Source organism: Lagopus leucura, unplaced genomic scaffold (assembly GCF_019238085.1).
Source record: "Lagopus leucura isolate 7727_CA_CO unplaced genomic scaffold, USGS_WTPT01 Super-Scaffold_100002, whole genome shotgun sequence".
Taxonomy (NCBI): Eukaryota; Metazoa; Chordata; class Aves; order Galliformes; family Phasianidae; genus Lagopus; species Lagopus leucura.
The window spans coordinates 43078526-43100077 of NW_024962263.1; the positions used below are offsets into that span (position 1 = coordinate 43078526).

Here is a 21552-nt window from a genome sequence, read left to right on the forward strand (position 1 = left end):
TGGCACCGGGGTGTTTTGGTGTTGACTGTGATTGAAGATTAGTTGTGGCTGTCCTCTAGGAAGTGTGTTGTATGTCAGCTAGAAGCAAGTACCCTCCTGAATTGCATTCCTCTTTTTGCCCTTGAGTTATCTTAATGAATGGTTGAATGCCGTGCAAGTGTTGCATTAAAGCAAATCCTGCTTGTTGGTGACATTATTGATTGCAGTAAAATTTGTAACAAAAGCAGTGGGTATATTATTGCTTCTTCATAAGGAACAAAAACTCACTTTTTGACTGCAGAGAAAATGTCTTTGCATGGGGCCAGTGTGATGGGTGCATGGCTGTGGGACTTGGGCTGAGGAAGTGCTGCTCGGGTAGATATCAAACTAATACTGACCTATAGGTTTATCTGCCACCAAAAGCAGAATACGTTTGAGTTAGTTTTTGGATATAGCATTTTTTTACATGTTGTAATGCACTAATTTAGACACACAGAATTTCAAATCTTAGGGATTTAAATAATTATCAGTGGTGCTGTGCCTGGCATAGGTGGGAATCACATGGCTCCAACTCTGTCTCCCCACAACTCGAGTAAGGGCAGCACCACAAGCACTGTTGATACTAGGAATATGTGCCCCTGTTTGTTTGTTGTACTTCATGTTTGAAAGCTCCCTATGATTTAAAGAAAGTTGCGCAGTGGGCGAAAATTGGCAGCACCATCACCTCCACACATAGCTGTGAAGATTTTGATTTAAATTGTGCACTGCAGATGACTAGACAAATGCTGAATCGAGATGTTGCCTTTTGTAAGCTGTAACCATTATTCACTCATACGTGTAGTGTGCAGCATGGAAACGTACAAAATTTAACTCAGTTAAAAGCTGTAGTGTTAAGATGCTGTTTATGATTTTATATATATATATATATCTTATTTATCATCACGGAAGAAAATTAACTAATGACAGTTTTCTTTTTGTCCTTTTGCTTTTGCGCCTTGTTTGCTGCTCTTTCTCTGTCCCCAGCCACCTTTTCTTGGCACTGACTCACTCCACTCCTCACCATCCCCACAGCCTGGTCCCCATGCATCTTCAGCCAAGCTTCGCAGGAGATGCAAGGAGAGCGCTCGAAAAAAGCCCTTAGGCTGTGAGTCACCCAACGAGGGTGCTTCAAAGCACGGGGAGGCAGAGCCGGACTCCGACAGAAAAGGGAGAGTTTGCTCCGCAGAGCAAGACGTGGCTTTCGGCTATAAGCAAAAAGCCGGCAAAGGCGGGACACTCTTTTCCTTCTCCTTGCAACTTCCTGACTCATTCCCTTCCCTCCTGGATGATGACGGCTACCTGTCGCTCCCTAACCTCTCAGAAACCAACCTCCTGCCTGCCAGCGTGCAGCATTACCTTCCCATCCGCTCTCCCTCCCTCGTGCCTTGCTTCCTCTTCATTTTTTTCTTTCTGCTCTCTGCCTCTTTCTCAGTGCCATATGCCCTCACTCTCTCCTTTCCTCTGGCTATGTGCCTCTGCTACCTGGAGCCCAAGGCGGCCTCCTTGAGTGCCTCACTTGCCAATGACCTGAGTGACAGTTCAGAGGAAGAGGTGTGTACCTCGGCATCGAACACTCTTTTTTGTGTTCAGTGCTTCAGTCCTAACCAGTGTTAGATTGCTGCAATAGTGGTCCTACTTTCAGAGCCTCATTTCTGTCTGTGCTGATATGTTAGAAGGGATGGGGTGTTTTTGGTTTGGGGTTGTTTCTTTTCTTTTCTTTTCTTTTTTTTTTTTTCATTTATTTTATTTTTTTTCTTGTGTTGGGAGTGCAGCTTGGGGCCCAGGGTTAGGCACAACACTGTGTGTAAGTGGCTTGGTTCAAACTGTGATGGCTGATGCAAAGTGACCTTTGCTAAATAAATTGTCACCAGTCAGCATTGAAGCCTCTGACCCACCAAGATCTGTTTGGCTTTTTTTCCCCTGTGTCTTTATGCTAGGGTGTGTTAGAGTAGCATTCTAAACAGAGGGAAGGAAGTACAATTTGATGCATAAGTATGTAAGTCTCTCCAAAAGTAATGCTTCCTATCTATTTCCATGGAAATGACTACAGATACAAAGAGTACAATGACACTATTTGATAGAACAAATTCTCCACTACAAAACACTGTTTTTCAACATAACCACCACCATTAGCTGTGCATTTTATCCAGAAATGAACAAGAGCTTGCATGCCACTGCTTGTAAATATATGCACCAGCAGAGGTGACCCACCATCTGTCACCACTGCTGAAACGCACCACCCACCACCTCACTATGCTTATGTCCACTGTTTGGTCTCCATTAATGTTCAGCAAGCATCTATGACTGTCAATGAGTGCCAATTTTGCCTGTGGAGGAATTAAAATCCTCTGCTTCATACGCACTTCCATGTCAGGCACCATTCTTTCAGACTGCCCCTCTGTTGTCGTCTGTCACACAACATCAAAATGTAATAAAGTACTGGCAGAAAAATTCAACCTCTGCTGCCATACCACCAACATCTGCCTCTGACTTCATGGGCCAACACTTTGAAATAAGAGACATTACTTTTGGAGCAGCCCTCATATATATGCATGCACATGTATGTATGTTTATATAAACAGTTAGTCAATGAGCGTCCACGCCAAGTTCAGGGTGTTTGAAATTGAAGAAGGCTCAGCTTTTTGCAATAAGCCATTAGCCATAGCACAAGCCTAGAAAGGGTTTTCTGGTCCAGTGAAACCTGGATCTGGATTTTAGGCCTCAGCCTGCTCTTTACTTCAGGTAAAATTGTTTTCCCATACTTAAATCCAGTGTATCAGTGAGAGTTCACATTGGAACAGCTGTTGTGCAGCTGCTACCAGAGCATGCCATGTGGGCCATGTTAACTTTGCAGTGTTAAATTATCACCGCCACAATCACTGCCTCAAGTCACCACGGTTATCATCACAGATAATAATCCAACTGCAGAAGAACATACAGTGCTTCTGAGAGCACTGGACATGGTAATATATCCAAAAGAAGAAAAGGAATCTGTTTGTTTAAGTAACAGAGTTATTTTTGCTGGTGCCTAGATACTCTTTGTGGGCAGAATACAATAATGAAGTAATTTTTTCTCTTTTCTCCCCCCTTTCCCTTTCTCCTCAAATGCACAAGTATGGTTTTTGCTTTGTGTGTGACAACACCAGATCAGATACTTGGTAACCAGCTGGCTATTTGTAAAAAGTTGTATTGGCCACTGGTCTATGCCATTGCACTGGTTGTCTCCAGTAAACACCTTGTGCATCTAAATGTTTGTGAAATCTTCCACAATGTTTTTTTTTTTTTTCATTTGTTTGTTTGTTTTTCTATTACTTGGTACAGGATTTCATTTCCTTTTGGTGGAAAGCCAAAAGTTGCATCAGTTTATCTTGCAAAAATATTGTCATTAAATGCTTTTGGCTCTGTAATGCCTAACTAAGAAGTAATGAGGTGCAATTTCTGATAAAAAGTGTCCCAAATTTTGCTGTCTCATTTCGTGTCTTCACTTTGAAACGGTGTTTATTCTCAATTTGCATTAGCTCCGTACTAGGATTAATCTAATAGCAAGAGCAGTGTTAATACAGTGCCAGCTCCAGAATGAGGCAGCATTTATATAATGCATTTGTCTGCTTTTCTTTTAGCAGCGAGCACTTCTTACTGAGTGAAGTTTGGAAGTGTTACAAAGTAGAGTTTTTAATGTAGCTCTTTTGTAAAGGTGATTACTGTGGCAGTGCTTTCTGGCAGTCAACACAGACTTGTGCCTAATCCGGGGGCATTTCTTGTTCAAAACATTGCATGACAGTGAGTATGTTTTAAACTTGGGCATGTCTGCATTACATTGGCAAAACAAATCACAGCAATTATGATCGCAAACTAGAGGATGTGCAGCCACAGCATTTCAGGAGGTAGCTGCTCTCTTCCCTTCCAGTCCCTTACATGCCCACAAGCACAAGCAGCAGCTGCCTGTTGTTGGTGCACTGCAGCCCGTATGATTTGAGCCCAACCTTTCTTGCTCCTGAGGAGACCTGCCTTGCTGAGCCTATTCATTCACCATTCCCTGCTCTGCAATCGTCTTCACTTCAAGTGACCCAATAATGCCAATTTCTGCTCCGTGGCTGTTGATTGGCTTTTTAGCAGACATGTACATTACAGTAATCAGAGTTTTGTGCCTTATTTAGGCTTTTATTGCTGTTATGGGGAAAGAAATAAAATCTTCTTCCCAAAAAAATGTGCTTCCAGTTCACAAAATATTGGACACAGTGATGCAGAAGGCACTTAGAAGAGCTATACTCAGTGTTTCATACCTTGCTGAGCTCAGTCCTCCCTTAAACGATGCAGGGAGTCTGGAGGAACTCTGTGCAGCCAGACAGGATCTGTCCTCTTAGGTTTCTTTACATTCTCTGTTGGTACCTAGCTAACATTGCTATTAATATTTAACTAATGCTCCCAGCTTCAAGTTCTTAAATATGCAGTATGTGTTAGATGAAAAGTGTCTTGACAGAAATGTTTTATTTCCTTTTAGATGCCTAGGTTCATCAATTCCTCTTTTTTTTTTTTTTAATTATTTTTTATGAAATAGGAGTAAAAATGCATTGGTTTTGTGGTTTGGTTTTTTTTTTTCATACTGCCATACTTTTACAACTCCCCATGTTATAAAGAAGTGAAGTTCTTTGCTAATAAAGAAACCATTTTCAAACTTTTTGTGACACTTTAGTGAAAGTAGCTTGCCTGGCTAAGTAGGCTATTTTGGCAGTATAGTTTTATTTAAAAACAAAAGTGGTCTGCCTAGTGAGTGGTTATTGCTTGAAAAATTGCATCTAGCTTGCATTTGTGCACTTACCCAGTAGTTCAGAATATCTGCTTATTCTTCTGCCTGTCACACAATTACAAATTATTTGAAGAAAGGAATAGTAAAGAAAAAAGCAATGAAAACATATTCAAAAAAGTGTCTTTATGAACCACTGCAGTTGTCATAAAATGACAGAAGATAAAAAATTCAAAGTTAAAAGTGATACTGCATCCATGTCTCTCAGTAGGTTGCCTATTTCTCCCATTTCATGTTGATGTGATCTGAGGATGAGATGTGTAGATCATCTAGAGACCACAGAAAGTCAGTAATCAAAATAAGAGCGTCCACTGATGCTAAAACAACTTGTATGTGCCAGTCTAGGGCATTAGGGAGTATTTTCTTTCCTTAATAGTTTTCTGCAAGCTTACATAACATCAAAAGCAATCACTCAAGCTATCTTCCCGGCCTGTAATAACCTACACTTGACTTGATTTATGCCTTGACACGAGCTCTCCTCTAAAACTTTCTTCATGGTGTCAGTGTTCTACTGGAGCAAAGCAGGGACAGACCAGTGTGAGCAATGCTGTGCTTTGTTTCCTTTTTATCACTTGTACCTAGTGAGTGTTGTTGGGGGGAGGCGGGAGGGAGTTACTTTTTATTTTTCTCCTGCTTTTATTCATATTCTGAAATGGAATGAGAAGTGTGGTTTTTTGTTTTTTGTTTTTTTGTTTTTTTTTTTTTAATGATAGTTTTGTTTCTTTTTGCTGTTGGTAACAATATCAGCTGCTGTTTACTGGAACCAAGTGGGATCTGAGCCCTACCATTACTCGTTAGACAGGAGGGGGTATGGTTATTTCTACTCCTTGGTAATGCAGACAGCCTCATAGTGTGTAAATGTGGAGACAAGACAACTTTTCTGTACAAATGAGGGGCTGAAAGTCAGGTGACTGTTCAAGTAGTTTTTTTCTTTTTAATAATCTTTTCCCCCTCCAGATAAAAGGTCAAACACCACATTAATCTCTATTGGCTAGAACAAAAATTTGATAAACAACATTTTTTAAAAATCATTTTGGGAGGAAAAGTTTCTTTAGAAAATAGAATTTTAATTTAATTTTAATTTTTATTTTTATTTTTTTTAGATTTAGATTTTTAAAAGCCACCTGGCTTTCTTATGAAAAAAAATAAAAAAATAAAAAAATAATCTGCTATCCAAATAAGACTTATCCAGTAATGTTTTGTTTGGCTTAAAAATTTGTTACAGTAACGCCATATACTGTGTACAGTACGCCTTGAGTCTTCCTCTGAGTCTGTTCTGTTTACTAATATAGCACCTTTATTTTGCTTCTTTGACTTGTGCGTGGTTTGAAAAGCAGTGCTAATGCAGTTCACAGGGATGTTGAATTTAATGGCTCCCTGTGTGGCCAGCGTGTACTGATGAGATGGGTTTATTCTTTATTCCTGCCTTCCTCTCGGAACCCGGTTACTTGTCTAACAAAATAGACTGACAGTGAGCAGACGGATACTGCAGCTGATGGTGAGACCACTGCCACCGAGGTTTGTACGGCCAATGGCCCCCAGTTACTGAAGGGGAGAGCCTTTGGTTTCATCTCTCCCTGACCCCAGGCATGAATGCTGAACTGCATGTCTCCTCCTGCAGTGTAGGGCCCCCACTCTGTGCATGTGCGAGAGCTTCCCTTGGCCAGCAGAGTTCTTGGGGCACCCTTCATATTCGTTCTTACTACTGTATTTTATCTGGAGGCTGCTGAGACGACGCTGCCTTGTGCAGATAGAGGGATGATAGCAGCATCACCCATGCAAACACTGGCTACCTGGTTGGTCATGTCGTGGTGTTTGGTGCTTGTTTCTTTGCTCTTAAAATCTGCTGCCTGTTGGAGAGAGGGAGCAGGGGGAAGGAGCTACAGCACAGTTTTCAAGTTTTCTGAGAAAAGGTATTTCCAGGTTATAAATGCCTTCAGTGCAATTAATTTCACGTCATCTTCAACAATGCATAGATTGCAATCCACGTATTGTCTTCAGATGTGGAACATTAAAAAGTGGGTTTTTCTTGATGCTGATAAGCTTCTTATCCACAGCATAGTATGTAGGGCACGCAGGCAAATTCAGCCCTATGTGACTTTAGTGAAGTGGATATAATGCTTTCATAATTAATATGGTTGTAGCTGCAAACGTGAGCTGAATTTGGTCTGACATCTGGTAGAAGACAGAGCCTTGCTGCAAAAACTACTGTAGCTTTTCAGTAAGATCTCATTAATATTTCAGACCATTAAAATTACCGTCAAGGAAGAGTTCTGTGTATGACGTGTCAGGACAATTTGGCTTTGGCTGTAAATAGAATAGATTTGAACTGAATTATAAAGTAGTCAACAGATAAAGATTTTCCAGTGGGTTATTTCACTAATTAGAACTGTATGAAAAATTAAGTCAAAATAGAGGCGCAAGCATTAACAATCCAAATGGAGCAACAACACAGCATCTGTTGAGTACAGTCAGGAGCACAAAATGCTTTAAAGAATCAGTTGCACTCCATAGCTTCAGGCTTTGAGTCATACAGAAAGCATAACATAATCCCAAAGCCATTATGTTTAAAATGTTCAGTTTATTTAGCAAAAATTCATAATAATCTTCCTATGTGCCATTTTTATTTTAGAGGTGAGGATTTTATGAACCTCTGTTTTTCTTATAGATGCCCAATTTTCAGGAAGTTTGTATACTTACCATCTGAAAATGAAATCCTTCAAAAATAGACTCTGTTCGTGATCCATTTTGCATTGCTTTTGAAAAAAATGAGATGCAGTGAATATTGTGTATTTGCAATCTAAAATCTCCACTGCAGATAGGTGCTGAAAGAATATATGCAGACTAAAATGAAGTAAATTTATAATTAATGCGGCATGGAACTGAGGTTCAGGAAACAGCACTTTTTGCAAATAAGATGTGTTTCATTCCTTAGAAGTTGTTGCGCATGTTTCCCTTGGTCTTATTTATACAGAACATCTTCTGTGACCCAGGAGATGTCGTCATATGTTTAAGCTTTGGGATTACAGATTTCTGAAGAATTTGTTATTGCCATTTGGTCTTAAACCAGCAATGATCTCATTGATAAAGTCCATCTTCTGCTCCATACATAGCTAGAGGACCTATAAAAGTAGAGTGCACCAATGATAATAGAGAATTAAATAATGGAAGTTAGACAATGGTCATGGACATTTTAAAGGGAAATATTAAATAATCATTTGTACAAAATTAACAACTTTGGAAAGAGGAGGCCTGCTCTGAATTAGAAAAACTGCAGTCAGCTACTGTGTCTGTGCATTTTCCTTAAGTCCTTAACAAAGAGAAAATGTGCTCTGAACCTAGTTCACTGACCAACATTTGTAAAGCTTTCTGTAATTGGATGGGTAAGGTGTTTTTTCAAATCTTTCTCATGCTGGCAGTCGGATCAAGAGGAGGACGGAGATCTAAAGGCACAGGTACAGAAGCGGAAGGTCCAGATGTTACTAAAGTACTGTTGTTGGAGGTGTTCATATCTCCCAGCATGTTACTGTTGGTTCTCTGTGAAGAAATGTGTAGAAACAGCATTTTGTATCCTTTCAATACTGTGTCCCTTACCTTTCCCTTTCTTTTTCACTTCTTTCAGAATAGTCTGATTAAGCGAATACAGGGTGAAAATGTGTATGTCAAACATAGTAATCTTATGTTAGAGGTTGGTATTGGTATATACCAGTGCATGTGCGTACATGTGTGTTAGTTTTAGTGGTAAACTGTGGATCTGCACTATGATGCATGAGCTGTGTATTCCCACCTGCTAGTAAATTAAGTAGATATTTTTTCTCAGATTACGACGACTCCTCTAACTTGTACTATAAATATGTAAATGCGTGCGCGTATGTGTGTGTGCCTCCACGCGCATATGTATGTTTGTTTGAAGCCTCCTTATCAGGTGTAAATTGTAGTGATATGGATAAACTCCTTAAGAGTATATTTATACTCACTTGTATGAGATATGCTATGCTGTTACCTCTCAAAATGCCACATTTTCACAGAGTGTTGTGTTAGTGATGTGCTCCCTGGCTCCCCAAGATTTTACTTTCCTCTTTACTAACCGAGTTATGTGTTTTGGCTCTGAAATTTCGTTGGCTTAGGATGTATCACAAACTGCTCTATTCTTTTAAAACTATCTAGGACCTAGACAAAACCCAGGAAGATCTGATGAAACATCAGACCAATATAAGCGAGCTGAAACGAACCTTCTTGGAAACCTCCACAGAAACGGCTGTGTCTAATGAGTGGGAGAAGAGGCTTTCCACATCTCCCGTTCGGCTTGCAGCAAGGCAGGAGGAGGCTCCTATGATTGAACCACTAGTGCCTGAAGAGGTCAGCAAGATCTGAAAGGCTTCATAATATATTTATGTATTCATTTTTACTTAGAGTAGCTCTCAGAAGATATTTGAGGCCCCTCCATACTTGCAGGTGCTCTATTTTCTCAGGACTCTACCAGCAAAGGTACAAGGAAAAGCGGATAGCTGATGTTTATATGTATAATGATAGTCTGCAGAATTCATTGCTAGCTACCTAGCAGAACTGGGTCTCTGTAAGGGTGCAAAATGCAGGCTTCCTTACAGGTTCGGTAAGCTTGAGGAAGTTTGCCCATGCATGAAACAAAACATGACAGTGATTGAGGGAAAATTTAAATAACTGTTACTGCTTGGGAGCAGTGGCATTGCAACATGGGTGGAGGTACAGTACCAGGCCTGACAAGAAAACACAGACCAAAGGGCAGAACTCTTGTCAGTCTCTAAGGATGAAGAAGAAATAATGATAATTGGACCTGCTTGCCCACTTCCGTAAGGATTTTGATAGTTGCTGCCGTCTGCTGGTTACCCATTGAAGAATTAGTGTAGGTTGCTAAGCATGCACATTTTCATGCAGGAACAAAATCTTGCTCACTGTGCAGTCTAAAATGATTGTGAGGATTTAACACCATCTAAAAAGTAGTCTTCTATTTAGGTTATGGGTAGATATTGAGATGTAGAGGCAACGATATAGTATTAGTGTTGCCTTAAAATACAGAAGTGTTTATAACAAGCAGAGAACGTCTTGATTAAATCCAATAGTGCAAACAGAAACTTGCTTGAGTAGTTTGCATGAAGGTAATTTTTTTATTCCATTGTGCTAATCTGGTTTCTGTCTGACAGGAATCATCTTTATGTTTACTGCTTGCTTTTTAGGACCAATAGATCATAGAATCACAGAATGCTTTGAGTTGGAAGGGACATCAAAGCCCTCCCAGTCTCACCCCGTGCAGTGGGCAGGGCTGCCACCCAGCAGCTCAGCTGCCCAGGGCCCCATCCAACCTGGCCTTGAGCACCTCCAGGGATGGGGCACCACAGCTTACATGGGCAGCTGTGCCAGCGCCTCACTGTCCTCTCAGTAAATATTTCCTTCCTTATATTTAAACTATATCTGTCCTCTTTTAGCTTAAAGCCATTATAACTTGGCCCATCACTACATGATCTTGTAAAAAGTCTCTCTCCAGTTTTCCTGTAGGCCCCTTTCAAGTAGTGGAAGGCCACGGTGAAGTTTCCCTGGAGCCTTCTCTTCTCAAGGCTGAATGACTCCACTTCTCTCAGCCTTTCATCACAGGGGAGGTGCTCCATCCTGCTGATCAGCCTCATGGCCTTCCTGTGAATTCTCTCTGATAGGTTCATGTTGTTCTTGTGCTGTGGTCCTGTAAGATATTATTCTGTTAACATCAGTGCCTCAAAGCTTGCCTATAAATTGGAGCGAGACAGGGTCCCGGAGCTGAAGGCAGTGGTCCAGGTGTAGTACTGCTCCTCATGAGTACAGGGCAGAGGGGAGCAGTCACCTCCTCCTACTGTCTTGTTCAGGAATCGTAATAGATCTTACAAACATGTTTGTAGATGAAAATGCAGGTTTTCTGTCTTGAAAGTAAAATCGTAAGTCTAATAAACAGAACGCATCTAACATATTAAAGAGGTAAAAACCTGGTAAAAAGTGAGTGGCTGGAAAGCTGAATCCAAATCAGAGGAGTGTGAGTGAAGCAAATAACCCCCTGAGTTTGTTTCATGTCTTAATTATTTTGCAAATTTAATAACAAAATGTTGATTAAACCGCACAAGCAGTAGCAAAGCATTACAGTTTTGTAGGTTTTACCCTGAGGAAAGACATCCTAGCTTAAGCATTCATTTGGAAATAAAAAGGGCAAGAAATATCCTGATCTGGTAGCATTCTTACTGGAGGAAAGTAACTTGCTCAAAAGCAATGTCCAGTTACTATACCTTACATGCATCTAAATGAATTGCTGTGAAAAATATGAGTGGATTTGAGTTCTCAGAGCCTAATTCTGAGGTGAATTCTAGTAACATATGACATCCTTTTTGTCTGTGCTAGGCAGGATTGTTTCAGACTGCACATCCTGCTGATAGAATAATTTGTCAGGAAAATCTTCAGCCATGCATAGTCAAAATCAGCAGAGGCAGTCAGGATCCAAAGCACTTACACACTTCCTTGTGTGGTAGCTCAACATCCGCAAAGATGCTACACACTTCACTCACTCAAAATAGCCACTTCAAAGGTGTATTCAGTTCTGTTACAACTAGCTCTTCAAGATTACTACAATAAAAGAAGAACAGAGAGGAAAGTAAAACACACACTCGGAGTGTTTGGTATGTTTGTGTTTGGTCAGATTGAGCCTGTCAGGTCACCAGTTGGTTCTCACAATAATGGGAAGAAATTATTTCATTTTATTTAGTTATGAGAAATAATTTTAAATGGCTACTATAATGTTGGCCAGATAGCTGCAGAACATGAAAGCTGTTGTATTATCAAAATAAAAACCAAGGGTAAAGTCAAAGAGGATGTTGATGTCATTCTGTAAGAGGAAGCTGGAAATTTAAGGAAGAAATAAAGCCAGAGTGAGGCGCAGGTCCCTGTTCTTAGCCTGTAGATGGAAGCCACATCAGATGGCACCAGACAAACTTAAGTGAATGACATAGGATAAAATAAATGCCACACATCCACAACCAAGTATTGCTCAATTTGTTATTTTTTCCAGTTATGCAGGCTTTATACTTATGTCTATTTTGCATCCATATGATGTCGTGAACAGAGAGAGGCCTCAGTTGTAAAATTATTTTATTTTAGTTCTGTTGTCTAACTTATCATGCAGTAAATACTTTATACAATAGCTTATCATATTTCTTTATAGTATAGTGGACTGTATGCCCTCCATTTACTGAAACCATTTGTTCCCCTGACATTAGACCAAAGAAGAAAGAGAAAAATCAGAAAAACTCATAGTATTGCAGAAAGGAGGTACTACATTCCTTGAAATGCAGGTAAAAACTAATCATACTTTCTTGAAATGCAATCAGATAGACTGACAGTTGTTTATTATCTTTTTTTCCTTTCCAGACCACTTTTTTAAATTATTATTTTCGTACTTATTTCCTAATTTTAGAGACAGATGTTTTGTGGGCCAGGTTCAGAGGAATGTGGTCTCTCCAGTGCTTCTGGCTATCTAATACAGATTGATTTCTCTGCTAGTTACAGCTCTACTTGCATAGTGCTATTTGTGGATGTTGTTTGCAGTTGTGCATGCATTTCCAGCATAAGTTACACTGAGAACTTTGTGATGAATGGGGCACTTGTGTCATTAGAATGAATTTCCTACATACTGTCAAGTGAATTCAGATTACTGAGTGATGGTGAACTCTGTGTTCTTATTGGTTTTTCTATTAGCCGAGTGTGATAGAGAAGAAGCTACAGGAAGGAGAATCTGCTGACACTTTGGTTACTTCTCATCAAATCATTATCCAGAAAAGTATCCCATCATCCCTAGAGGTTATTTTTAATTCATTCGATTTTAAATAACCACATTTGCTTAGTTAAATGCAGAAGTTACAGTCTTATGGTCAAATAAGTGGATGCTGATTGTGTAGACAGAGAAAATCATGTAGTATACTTGCATAAGGAGAAAAAAAGACGTTGTCTTCAGTTCAATATCCTTAGTAGTATGGCATTTCCTGTGTTGTACTATTATATTTAAATAATGCTGAAGGGGGTTGATGTTTTCTAACAAAAGCAGACTGCAGTGTAGACTGCAGCTACATACGAATGCATACTGTTTTAAAATCTCATCAAAAGTGTGGTTGTTGCAAATGGGATCCAGTTTGAATGGGCTTATTTGCCCTATTTTTGTAACTTGTTTTCAAGTAGCATAACGAACCATGGCGATGTATGATTTTTAACCTCAGGATGATCCTGATGATCATTTTATTCTGCTTCAAATTACTGCAGAAAAGTGTGGCAAATATAATTTTTTGTGTCCGCATTATACGGGCCTCTAACAGGAAGAAACCTAAAAGAAATCTAACTTCGCCTAAGGTGATGCTGTTTATTTGTTTAATAACTGCTCTAAGAAGTTCAGTGGTAAAATTATTTTATGCTTTCCGAAAAGGCAGCATTGATTTCTTAAAAGACTTCATACTTTAGTGCTCCTGAAACACAGATAAACCTTCAGATATTCTAATATAGCTTTCATATCTCAAATATAGGGCACTGAGGATTGGGTTATTATAGACAAAGTACCTTCTGAGGTAGCTGATGGTGAATCGAAAAAAAGTGTGACGTACAAAGTGGTGACTGTGAGCAGTAAAGCTGGCATTCCGCCTGAGGTACTAAAATCCAGTACTGTTCTGAGCTTTGAGGACTTGGAAAGTGAAATACAATCCAAAGATGAGAATAAGCAGAAAATGTTCACCTTAGGAAAGTCCTATGATGCTGTGTCTGGGAAAATTGTTACCATGACAAGTAAAACTAAAGAGGGAGAGAAAACAGTACAGCCTTCTGTAGAAGTTTTGCAAAAAAAGGAGAAGGAAGGACAAGAATCTGTGAAAATCATTCCAGTAGTGGCCAAGTATGGGATTGTAGACCCTGTCGCTGAGGAGAAGGCCGATGTGCAGAGCACAAAAAGAAAGCTGTCTGACTCACTGACACCTATAAAGGAAGCCGAATCTCAGTTGCAAAGTCCTGAAGAGGAGAGCTTGAAAAAGACGCTAAGGATGGACCAAGATGTGCAGTTACTGAGAAGCCTGCAGCTTGGCAAAGCAGAAAAGCACCTTGATGGTGAAGCTGCAAAAGCAGGGGCATTTGCCTGGAAAGATAAAAGCGTGTCTGAGTGGAGATACTCCAGAGAACAACCATTTACCATTGCTACTGCTCACTATGTTACTGAGTCATCTGCGTCAAAAGTAGTGGTAACAAAGGGCTTTGACTTCATGCCACAGTTTAAAGATTAAAGCATGACTTCTTTTAGGCAATGCCCTCACACTACCCTGCCTTTCAGTTCTCCTGCTGCCTGGCTTTATGTTGACAGCAGCCAACCCAGCTTATTTTTTTTCTCATGATTTGAAGCCATACCACAGTGTAAAGCAGGCATTATATAAGGCTTCCAACGTTTCCGGTTTATTTAAAGATCCACGTTACTGACATGTGGTGTTGCCGCTGTTGCTTGTTAACCAAAGGGTAATAAGGTTTGCTTGAATGAGCAAAACGCCAGTGCTAACAACTATGCTTTGTAATTATTGCTTACTACAGCCAGTATGAATTTGCTCTAATTTATTTTCCCATCCTTATCTGTTCCCAACCTCTCTGTGCCCCGCAACCTTCTCTTCCTTTCCTCTGTCTCTGCCTCCAGTCAATTAGTATTTCTGTGCATGTGGGTCGACCTTTCATCTGTGTATGACTCTCCATTTCTTTGTCTATTTAGACTAAACAGTCCACTGGTGAAAAAACCCTGGATGGCTCAGATATCTTCAGTTTAATAGAGTCTGCCAGAAAGCCAACTGAGTTCATAGGAGGGGTTACTACTACTTCCCATAGCTGGGCACAGGTGGCTGTTTGATTCCATCCCTTGGTGTTATAACTGCACAATGATTACTTTTGATTTGCTTCTGTATCCTGTTTTTATGCATAACTCAGAGCCTGTATGACTAACGCATGGCATTGCTGTGCCTTGTCCTTTGTTACAACAGATCACAACAGAAACTTCACCAAAAGGGAAAAAACAACAACAAAAAAAAGTGTTGTGTTTTTTTTTTTAATCTCATTTCACTTTATTTTGGTCATTTTACAGGGTGCTGTATTTTGCCTTTATAAAACTCGCACAAAACTACCAAGGATAAAAACACTGACATTTCTCTTCACTTCCAAAATCATAATTCTTGTTTTATTTTTCATTTCTACTTTTCTGATTATGTCCTTAGAGTGAAAATCCATCAACGCGAGAGAAATAAATTGGCAAAATGTAATACCCCACTTTTATGTTCACAGTACATTGAGCTGAGGAGCTGCTCTGTGTAGCGTTTTCTGCTTTCAACATGAGAATATTTTTTTTCCCTCTTTCCCTACAGAGAATAGACACGACGACATCTCAGGAGATAACTTCCAGCGAATTGAAGCAAGAGGCTCAGCCACACCAGGACGCAGTGACGAAGGTTGTACAGGAGACTGTGGTTATCGAGGAGAGACGTGGGATGAATGTGCATGCAAGTGGGGATCCCGCTACAGTGGCTGGACTTGCAGATGCCCAGGCTCAGGCAGCATCTGCTAGTGCAAAGGGGAAGGAGGGCTCTGCTGTGACTAAGGGGGCTAAAGAGGAAAAAAAAGAGGCTCACAAAGCTGTAATGAAACAGGAAGGCATTGCTGCTTCTACTTCTCATGAGCAAGCGGAGGAGCACAGTACAACAGTCCACGTTTCAGACTCTTTGGAAAGAAAACCTCATTTTGAGGTAACTCATTATTAAATCAGTTCTTGTGCTGAGTTGTAAATGTACGCGGTAGTGGACTAAGTCAATTCCTCTCATGGAAAGTAAAGAGTACAAGACTTGTATGATTGCGCCTTTACAGCAGGCAGTTTGTTTCTCCTCTTATTTCCTCCTTGCATGGCACCTGCAAGGCTTGTTGCTGGTTTCCATCCTTGGCTAAATGCCACGCATATTTTACTTAAAAGCTCTTTTCATGCTGTGGAGAAATACCTCATTTGCTGGCTTTTTATGCAGTGGGCAACAAGGATTCAGCTGGCATTCTCTTTGGGAAAATCCATCAGGATTGGCAAAGTTTGCATGTCCTCAAAGACAGAAAATAATTTTTTTTCCATGCTTGATACAATTGTAGATTATTGTACTATGTCTTAAGCAATCTGTGCTTATTATGTTAGCCCCATTAGCAGAATTTCAAGAAGCATTTTGTAGAAGGGTAGGGAGACCTTGTTTTGCTCCTTTTTTTCTGAAAGCTGAATTGAAAAGTAAGCCTGAATAGGATTTATTCTCTTGTCATTCTCAGAACATGTGTAATATTTATATCTTTCCTGAAGCTCATTGTCTTGTAATCCAGAATAGTGTCAAACTGCCAGCACTATATAACTATATATGTGTGTGTACCATTACGACAAAGGGATTTTTTTCTCTTTTTTTTTTCTTAAAACGTAGACCACTTTCTATTGCTACTCCTTCTTTTCCTATGCAAAAAGAAGCAACACCCTCCCCCTACGCGGCGGCCCCCACCAAAAAACACCCTTTCTGAGAAATCCAGAATCTTTACTAAATTTTCCAATCTCTTTTTTTGTTGTTGTTCACACAGTCACCAGTTGTGAAGACTGAAACAATCAGTTTCAGTAGTGTTTCTACTGGGGGGGAAAACCTTGAAATTTCAACAAAGGAAGTGCCAGTAGTCCATACAGAAACAAAAACCATTACATATGAGTCTTCACAGGTAAGAAATCCTACAGAAGCCAACATCTAATTAACGTGGCCTTGAGGAGCCATCTTTCTTCATCCATATCTTATTGTATTCCTTAGTGTGAACTGTTATTCAAGAATTCAATACTAGTATGGGGAGTAAGTGCATAAGTATAGTGTACCTGTAGGTGGCTGGTGTGTTTTGATGTAGGGCCTTTTAAGAACACTGATAAAACTACATTTCAAAGCCCCAGTTTCTCATCTGTCCTTCCAGAAGTAGAGTCTTAATGCAGAGAGAATTACCGACACATAATCACCTTAACAGCAGTTGTTACCCTGTTGTTAAATAAATTTCTATGAAGAAAAATAAAAATAGGGAATTTAGTTCTTGTCTTCCTGTGCCTAAGAGTATGCTTTTGATGATTGTTTTTTGGTTCTCTAGGTGGATAGTGGTGCTGACTCAGAGCCTGGTGTGCTGATGAGTGCACAAACTATCACATCTGAAACCACCAGCACTACAACCACTACACACATCACCAAAGTGAGTCCTCTGGAAATGGGAAGCTTTTTATTTCTGAAGGATCTGTGTGTTCTTAGCTTCTGTTATTTTAAAACATAGACACATGCTTATAATCTCTGGACAAAATCCTATGTATTTTGGGTTTCTCTCTTCGTTCACCTGTCTTTGGGTATACTACCTTAATTAACCGATCATCCAAGGACTTAATAGTAGTGATCTGAAAAGTATAAACCCTTCAGGTATGTCTACACTGCTGTGCAGAGCTATTTGAATTAGAAACAAATGCTCTCTGAAACAGGGAGCAATGTAGCCAAGTTGACATCGAATGGTTCAAAAGGAAGGAATAATTTTCCTCAGCATGAGTGCGTATTGACAGGACTATACTGCTTTCGAGTCCTGCGCTATTTGGTCTGCACAGTGTTGAAATGGTGTTGTAAATCTGCATCATATAGTCATAATGGGACATTCAGTCAGCTCAGACACTGTGGTTGCTGTTCTGTTGTGTTGTACTGTAAGGAGCTTGCCTGCAGTCAGACAGAAAGCTTATGGCTGAACAGACAAATTATGCTGGGTCTTCCACTTTCAAGGCAGCAACTCAGTAATAGGACCTCCCTCAGCAGAAACACTGTACAGTGACAACTCTCTTACTAGTATTTGATGAAGGTAGCGTTTTATCTTTCTGCATTGCAATTCACCCTTCAGTAGATGAGCTGTGCAAGGGCTGTACAGCCTCTCTGTTCTTCTGAAGCCTGCAGTAAGACTTATGTAGGTTTTAATATGAGCTGTTTGTATGTCCATTCTTCTTTTCATGGGATGAGTTTACCACTAATAGCATTTTTGATCCACCACTTGCAAATATCTTTCTTGATGTGTACATGTTGGTTAAAATCACAATGTCGTTTTTGTTGGAAGGAACTCTGGAGAGGTCCAACCCCCCATTCAGAGCAAGCTCCAATTGCAGTACAGGGTTATCCCCTCTGTGTGTCTAGAGTTTGTTCAATTCGGCCACATCTGGATTTGTGATCATCCTCCAAATGGGTTGCATCACTCTTTAAAGCCAGTTACTGATATATATTTATCAATCTCATTTAGACTGTGAAAGGAGGCATCTCAGAGACAAGAATCGAAAAACGAATAGTCATCACAGGAGATGCAGATATTGATCATGATCAGGTAAAATCTCTAAGCTGTTCAAGGCTACCTTGAAGACTGCCAAACAGAACATTATTAAACATTGGTTTAAAAGACACTGTTCAAACTGACATGCCTTAAATTAAACTGAACTAGTAGTTAAATCAATGATAGTATATTTCATATTTTAATCATTTTCCTCATTTGTAAATTGTGTAATATCTCATGAATCTCTCCACCTTGCTACTGATCATGCATGTTCCACCTCCTTTTTGTTTTTGCCCTTCTGTGGTTTCCTTGGGATAGGCGCTGGCTCAGGCAATTAAAGAAGCCAAAGAGCAGCACCCTGACATGTCAGTGACCAAAGTAGTGGTACATAAAGAGACAGAAATCACACCAGAAGATGGGGAGGATTGACCACAGGTAAGAAGACTAGATGATTTTCATAGGCATTTACTGGGCTGGCATGTTGCAAAGGTTGTTTTCCTACCATAATTAACCTCTAACTTCACTTTCTCTCTCTGGCATTTGCAATTTGCATTTGTGTTGTTTATCAGTTTTGATATTTGAATGCAAAGCCCATTCAGCTCTGACTGTCTTCATTTAAATAGTGCCAGCTGGAGAAACAGAAACTACTCATTTGCTTTTGTTGGCTCTCTGCAAATTTCTCACTGTCCATGCTAATCCTGAAGTCAAAAAAACCTGTTGTCTGCTTCTGTGTCATTTAAGAACAAACTGTTGTTCTTAAAGGTATGCATTTTGTTTAAAAAATGCCAAGGTTAAAACCTATAGCTGCTTTTTCAATGTTCTGTGCAGATATGTTACAAGTTAAGCTTTATTCCAAACTTGCAAAGACATGGCCTAACCTGCTTTTAATTTTTGTTTCAAACCCAGTGAGCTCAGTGTGTCAGCATTTGGATGTCTTGGCTTTCTTGTATTTCAGAGGACACATTATGTTTTAAAGCAGCATTGTTTATCAGGATGAGAAGATGATGCAGCTTTCTTGTGTCAAGCTTTTTTTTCTTTTTTTTTTTTTCCCATAAAGGCATGCTCTCCAGTTGTGGTTGGCTAAAGAGACATCTTAATATTCCTGTATTTACTCTGTGTGCAGAAATATGTCATGCATACTAACCTGCTACGTAAAAGCTGCTAATGCCGGCACCATTGCACAAATTGCTTTGAATGCTGTATGCAGAAGAAAGAAAAAAAAGCTGCTTGTCTACTTTATTTAAATCTGTAGCAGCATTTTATTCTTAAAACCGTATATGTTCCCTAGCATTTGGTGGAATTAACAGAATATGATGCACAGCACCTTTTGTTATTTATTTTGGAAGATGGAACCCATCACTGAGGAGTGAGTAGCTGTGATTCTTGCTAATTGATGAAGAGAAAACGTAAAGTGGCTCAGTTAAAGTCTATTGATGTCACTAATTCTTTCCACTGGCATCGCTGGACTTTGGATTTGGGCCAAGTTGCTTATACTGAGATGATACAGTTTTTGTGCAAACAGTTGGACTAAATCTCTTTTGTAAGATAGCAGTTGTTGCAAATAATTAACGCAATTCTCTCTCCTGCAGGAATAATCTAGATTGCATATGAATCCAGACATGCTCACCCATAGGAATACAAGAGCCTCTATGGAGTCTCAGTTCCAACCTGACTGACTTGTATCTGTGTATGGAAAATTTCAGTACAGAAGAATTGATCTTGACCGTTAATAAAGAAACTGGCAGAGATTTCTTCCCTTAGAAAGCAATCTGAATCAGCAGCAGTTATATTGCATGAAGCAACGATAAAATTACAGAAAAGCAGCATTTTTAATTTTCTTAAAATATCTAAGTTTTCAGCTATACCTGCACGTTCATAAACAATATAAACAGTGATCTCATGTAACACATAAACAGTTCATGCCTTTCACAGTTTATGAAAGTCTAAACAGATTAAAATTTGTTAGGTGGCAAGCCTTTTGTTTACGGATATTGTAAATGAAGATTACCCCCAAAATGCTAGAAGCTCTATAGGTACTGTGTATAATGTTTTACCACACATTAGATGTGCCAATAACACAGTTTATTCAGTAAACAACTTGAATCTTATAATTGTTTCATCTTGTTTTATTACTGCCCGATAAACAATGACAAATCTTTACTCTTATCAAAATATTTAAATGCTTACAAAGTGTGCTTTGTATACCTGACTGAATACCTTATGAGGTAGTAATTATTTTAGCTTATTAACTTTAACGATTTTTGTCAGCGTTGTTCAGAGTCAGCTTCTGGTCACCCTTCACAGATCCTAACCTTGTAAATTATATGTAGTTATTTTGGGAAAAAAAATCTGTATTTTACTTAGTTTGCAGCATTAGAAAGTTATTAATCTAAAGTAACCACGATGGTTTTCTATTGATTTCCCTTTTTGTTCTCAGAGGAAAAGAAAAAATCTGTTTGAGAATCTGGTCAGCATTTACTATCTAGTTCAGAGTCAAGCCTTAACCTGTACAGAACGTCCACTGAAAACTTGTTAGTGTTCAGCTATAATACCCACTGAAGGGATAGAGTCCATTACACTGTCAGCTGCATCACAACACATGGTGAATGTATGTTTCTGCATAGTGAAATAAAAGTGGTAAATGCATCCAAAATTGTATTGTTCTGTGTCTAAAAGAACCTAGTGTTTCTTATATTCAAAATTTGAGTTGCATTTGTAAGGCACCACAGGTTTTACGTATATGCACAGTAGACACATTTTGTCTTCAGAGGCTGAGACTGCACTGTGCCGACAGTTAGAGTTGCAGGGGACCCAAAGGGATGACCTTGTTTACCTTTGGGTAAATGATGTTTCAAAGGAAAAGAAGCATTTGGTTTCTCCTGTTTTCTGTAGTTGTGTACTGTTCCACTGAGGCTTAATGAAGGATTTTTTGGTTGCTTAGAAAGTAAGGGCCTGTAGCCCTTCTCTTCTGGCATTTTTACTCAGAAACATGGATTAAATTCTCTCTTCAAAGCATTATTAATTTTCTATTCCTTTTCCTTGCTCTTTTGCCACATCTCATTGACACTCCCCTGATAATTCAAGAGAAGTTCTTGACGAATAATTCACCCTTCAATCTGTATCTCCTTGCAGGATTGAAAGAAATAGATACAAGCAGACTTTTCAGGACATAAAGGGCCACATTTGCCCTTCATTGTTTACATGGGGCTCCCTCTCACTGAAGTCAATGGATTTGGCTTCAGTCAAGGGCAAGGCTTGACCCAGTGACTTGTTAATAAATGTTTATTTTCTTAATTTAAAAAGAAAAAATAGTATATATATAGAAAGAATAATCTGTAGATAATAAT

At 39.4% G+C, this 21552-nt stretch overlaps 1 protein-coding gene across 8 annotated transcripts in view; it reads left to right on the top strand.

Annotated features, from left to right (window-relative positions):
- The window catches only part of EPB41L3 (erythrocyte membrane protein band 4.1 like 3), a 135839-nt gene extending 114988 nt beyond the window's left edge, over positions 1–20851 (top strand). For 4 of the 8 annotated variants that reach the window (XM_042868706.1, XM_042868700.1, XM_042868701.1 and 1 more), the window contains exons 13-26: positions 6287–6340; positions 8242–8277; positions 8445–8510; positions 8990–9181; positions 12091–12165; positions 12569–12670; positions 13384–14085; positions 14598–14720; positions 15241–15618; positions 16469–16600; positions 17009–17107; positions 18179–18259; positions 18524–18640; positions 19795–20851. In XM_042868706.1, coding sequence (XP_042724640.1) covers positions 6287–6340; positions 8242–8277; positions 8445–8510; positions 8990–9181; positions 12091–12165; positions 12569–12670; positions 13384–14085; positions 14598–14720; positions 15241–15618; positions 16469–16600; positions 17009–17107; positions 18179–18259; positions 18524–18634 — 2151 coding nt within the window. In that variant the 3' untranslated portion in view covers positions 18635–18640; positions 19795–20851. Of the gene's footprint in view, positions 1–1002; positions 1570–6286; positions 6341–8241; positions 8278–8444; positions 8511–8989; positions 9182–12090; positions 12166–12568; positions 12671–13383; positions 14086–14597; positions 14721–15240; positions 15619–16468; positions 16601–17008; positions 17108–18178; positions 18260–18523; positions 18641–19794 lie in introns of all 8 variants that reach the window. The other 4 variants (XM_042868707.1, XM_042868703.1, XM_042868704.1 and 1 more) reach the window with 4 other exon arrangements.
- Positions 20852–21552: the final 701 nt, after the last annotated feature.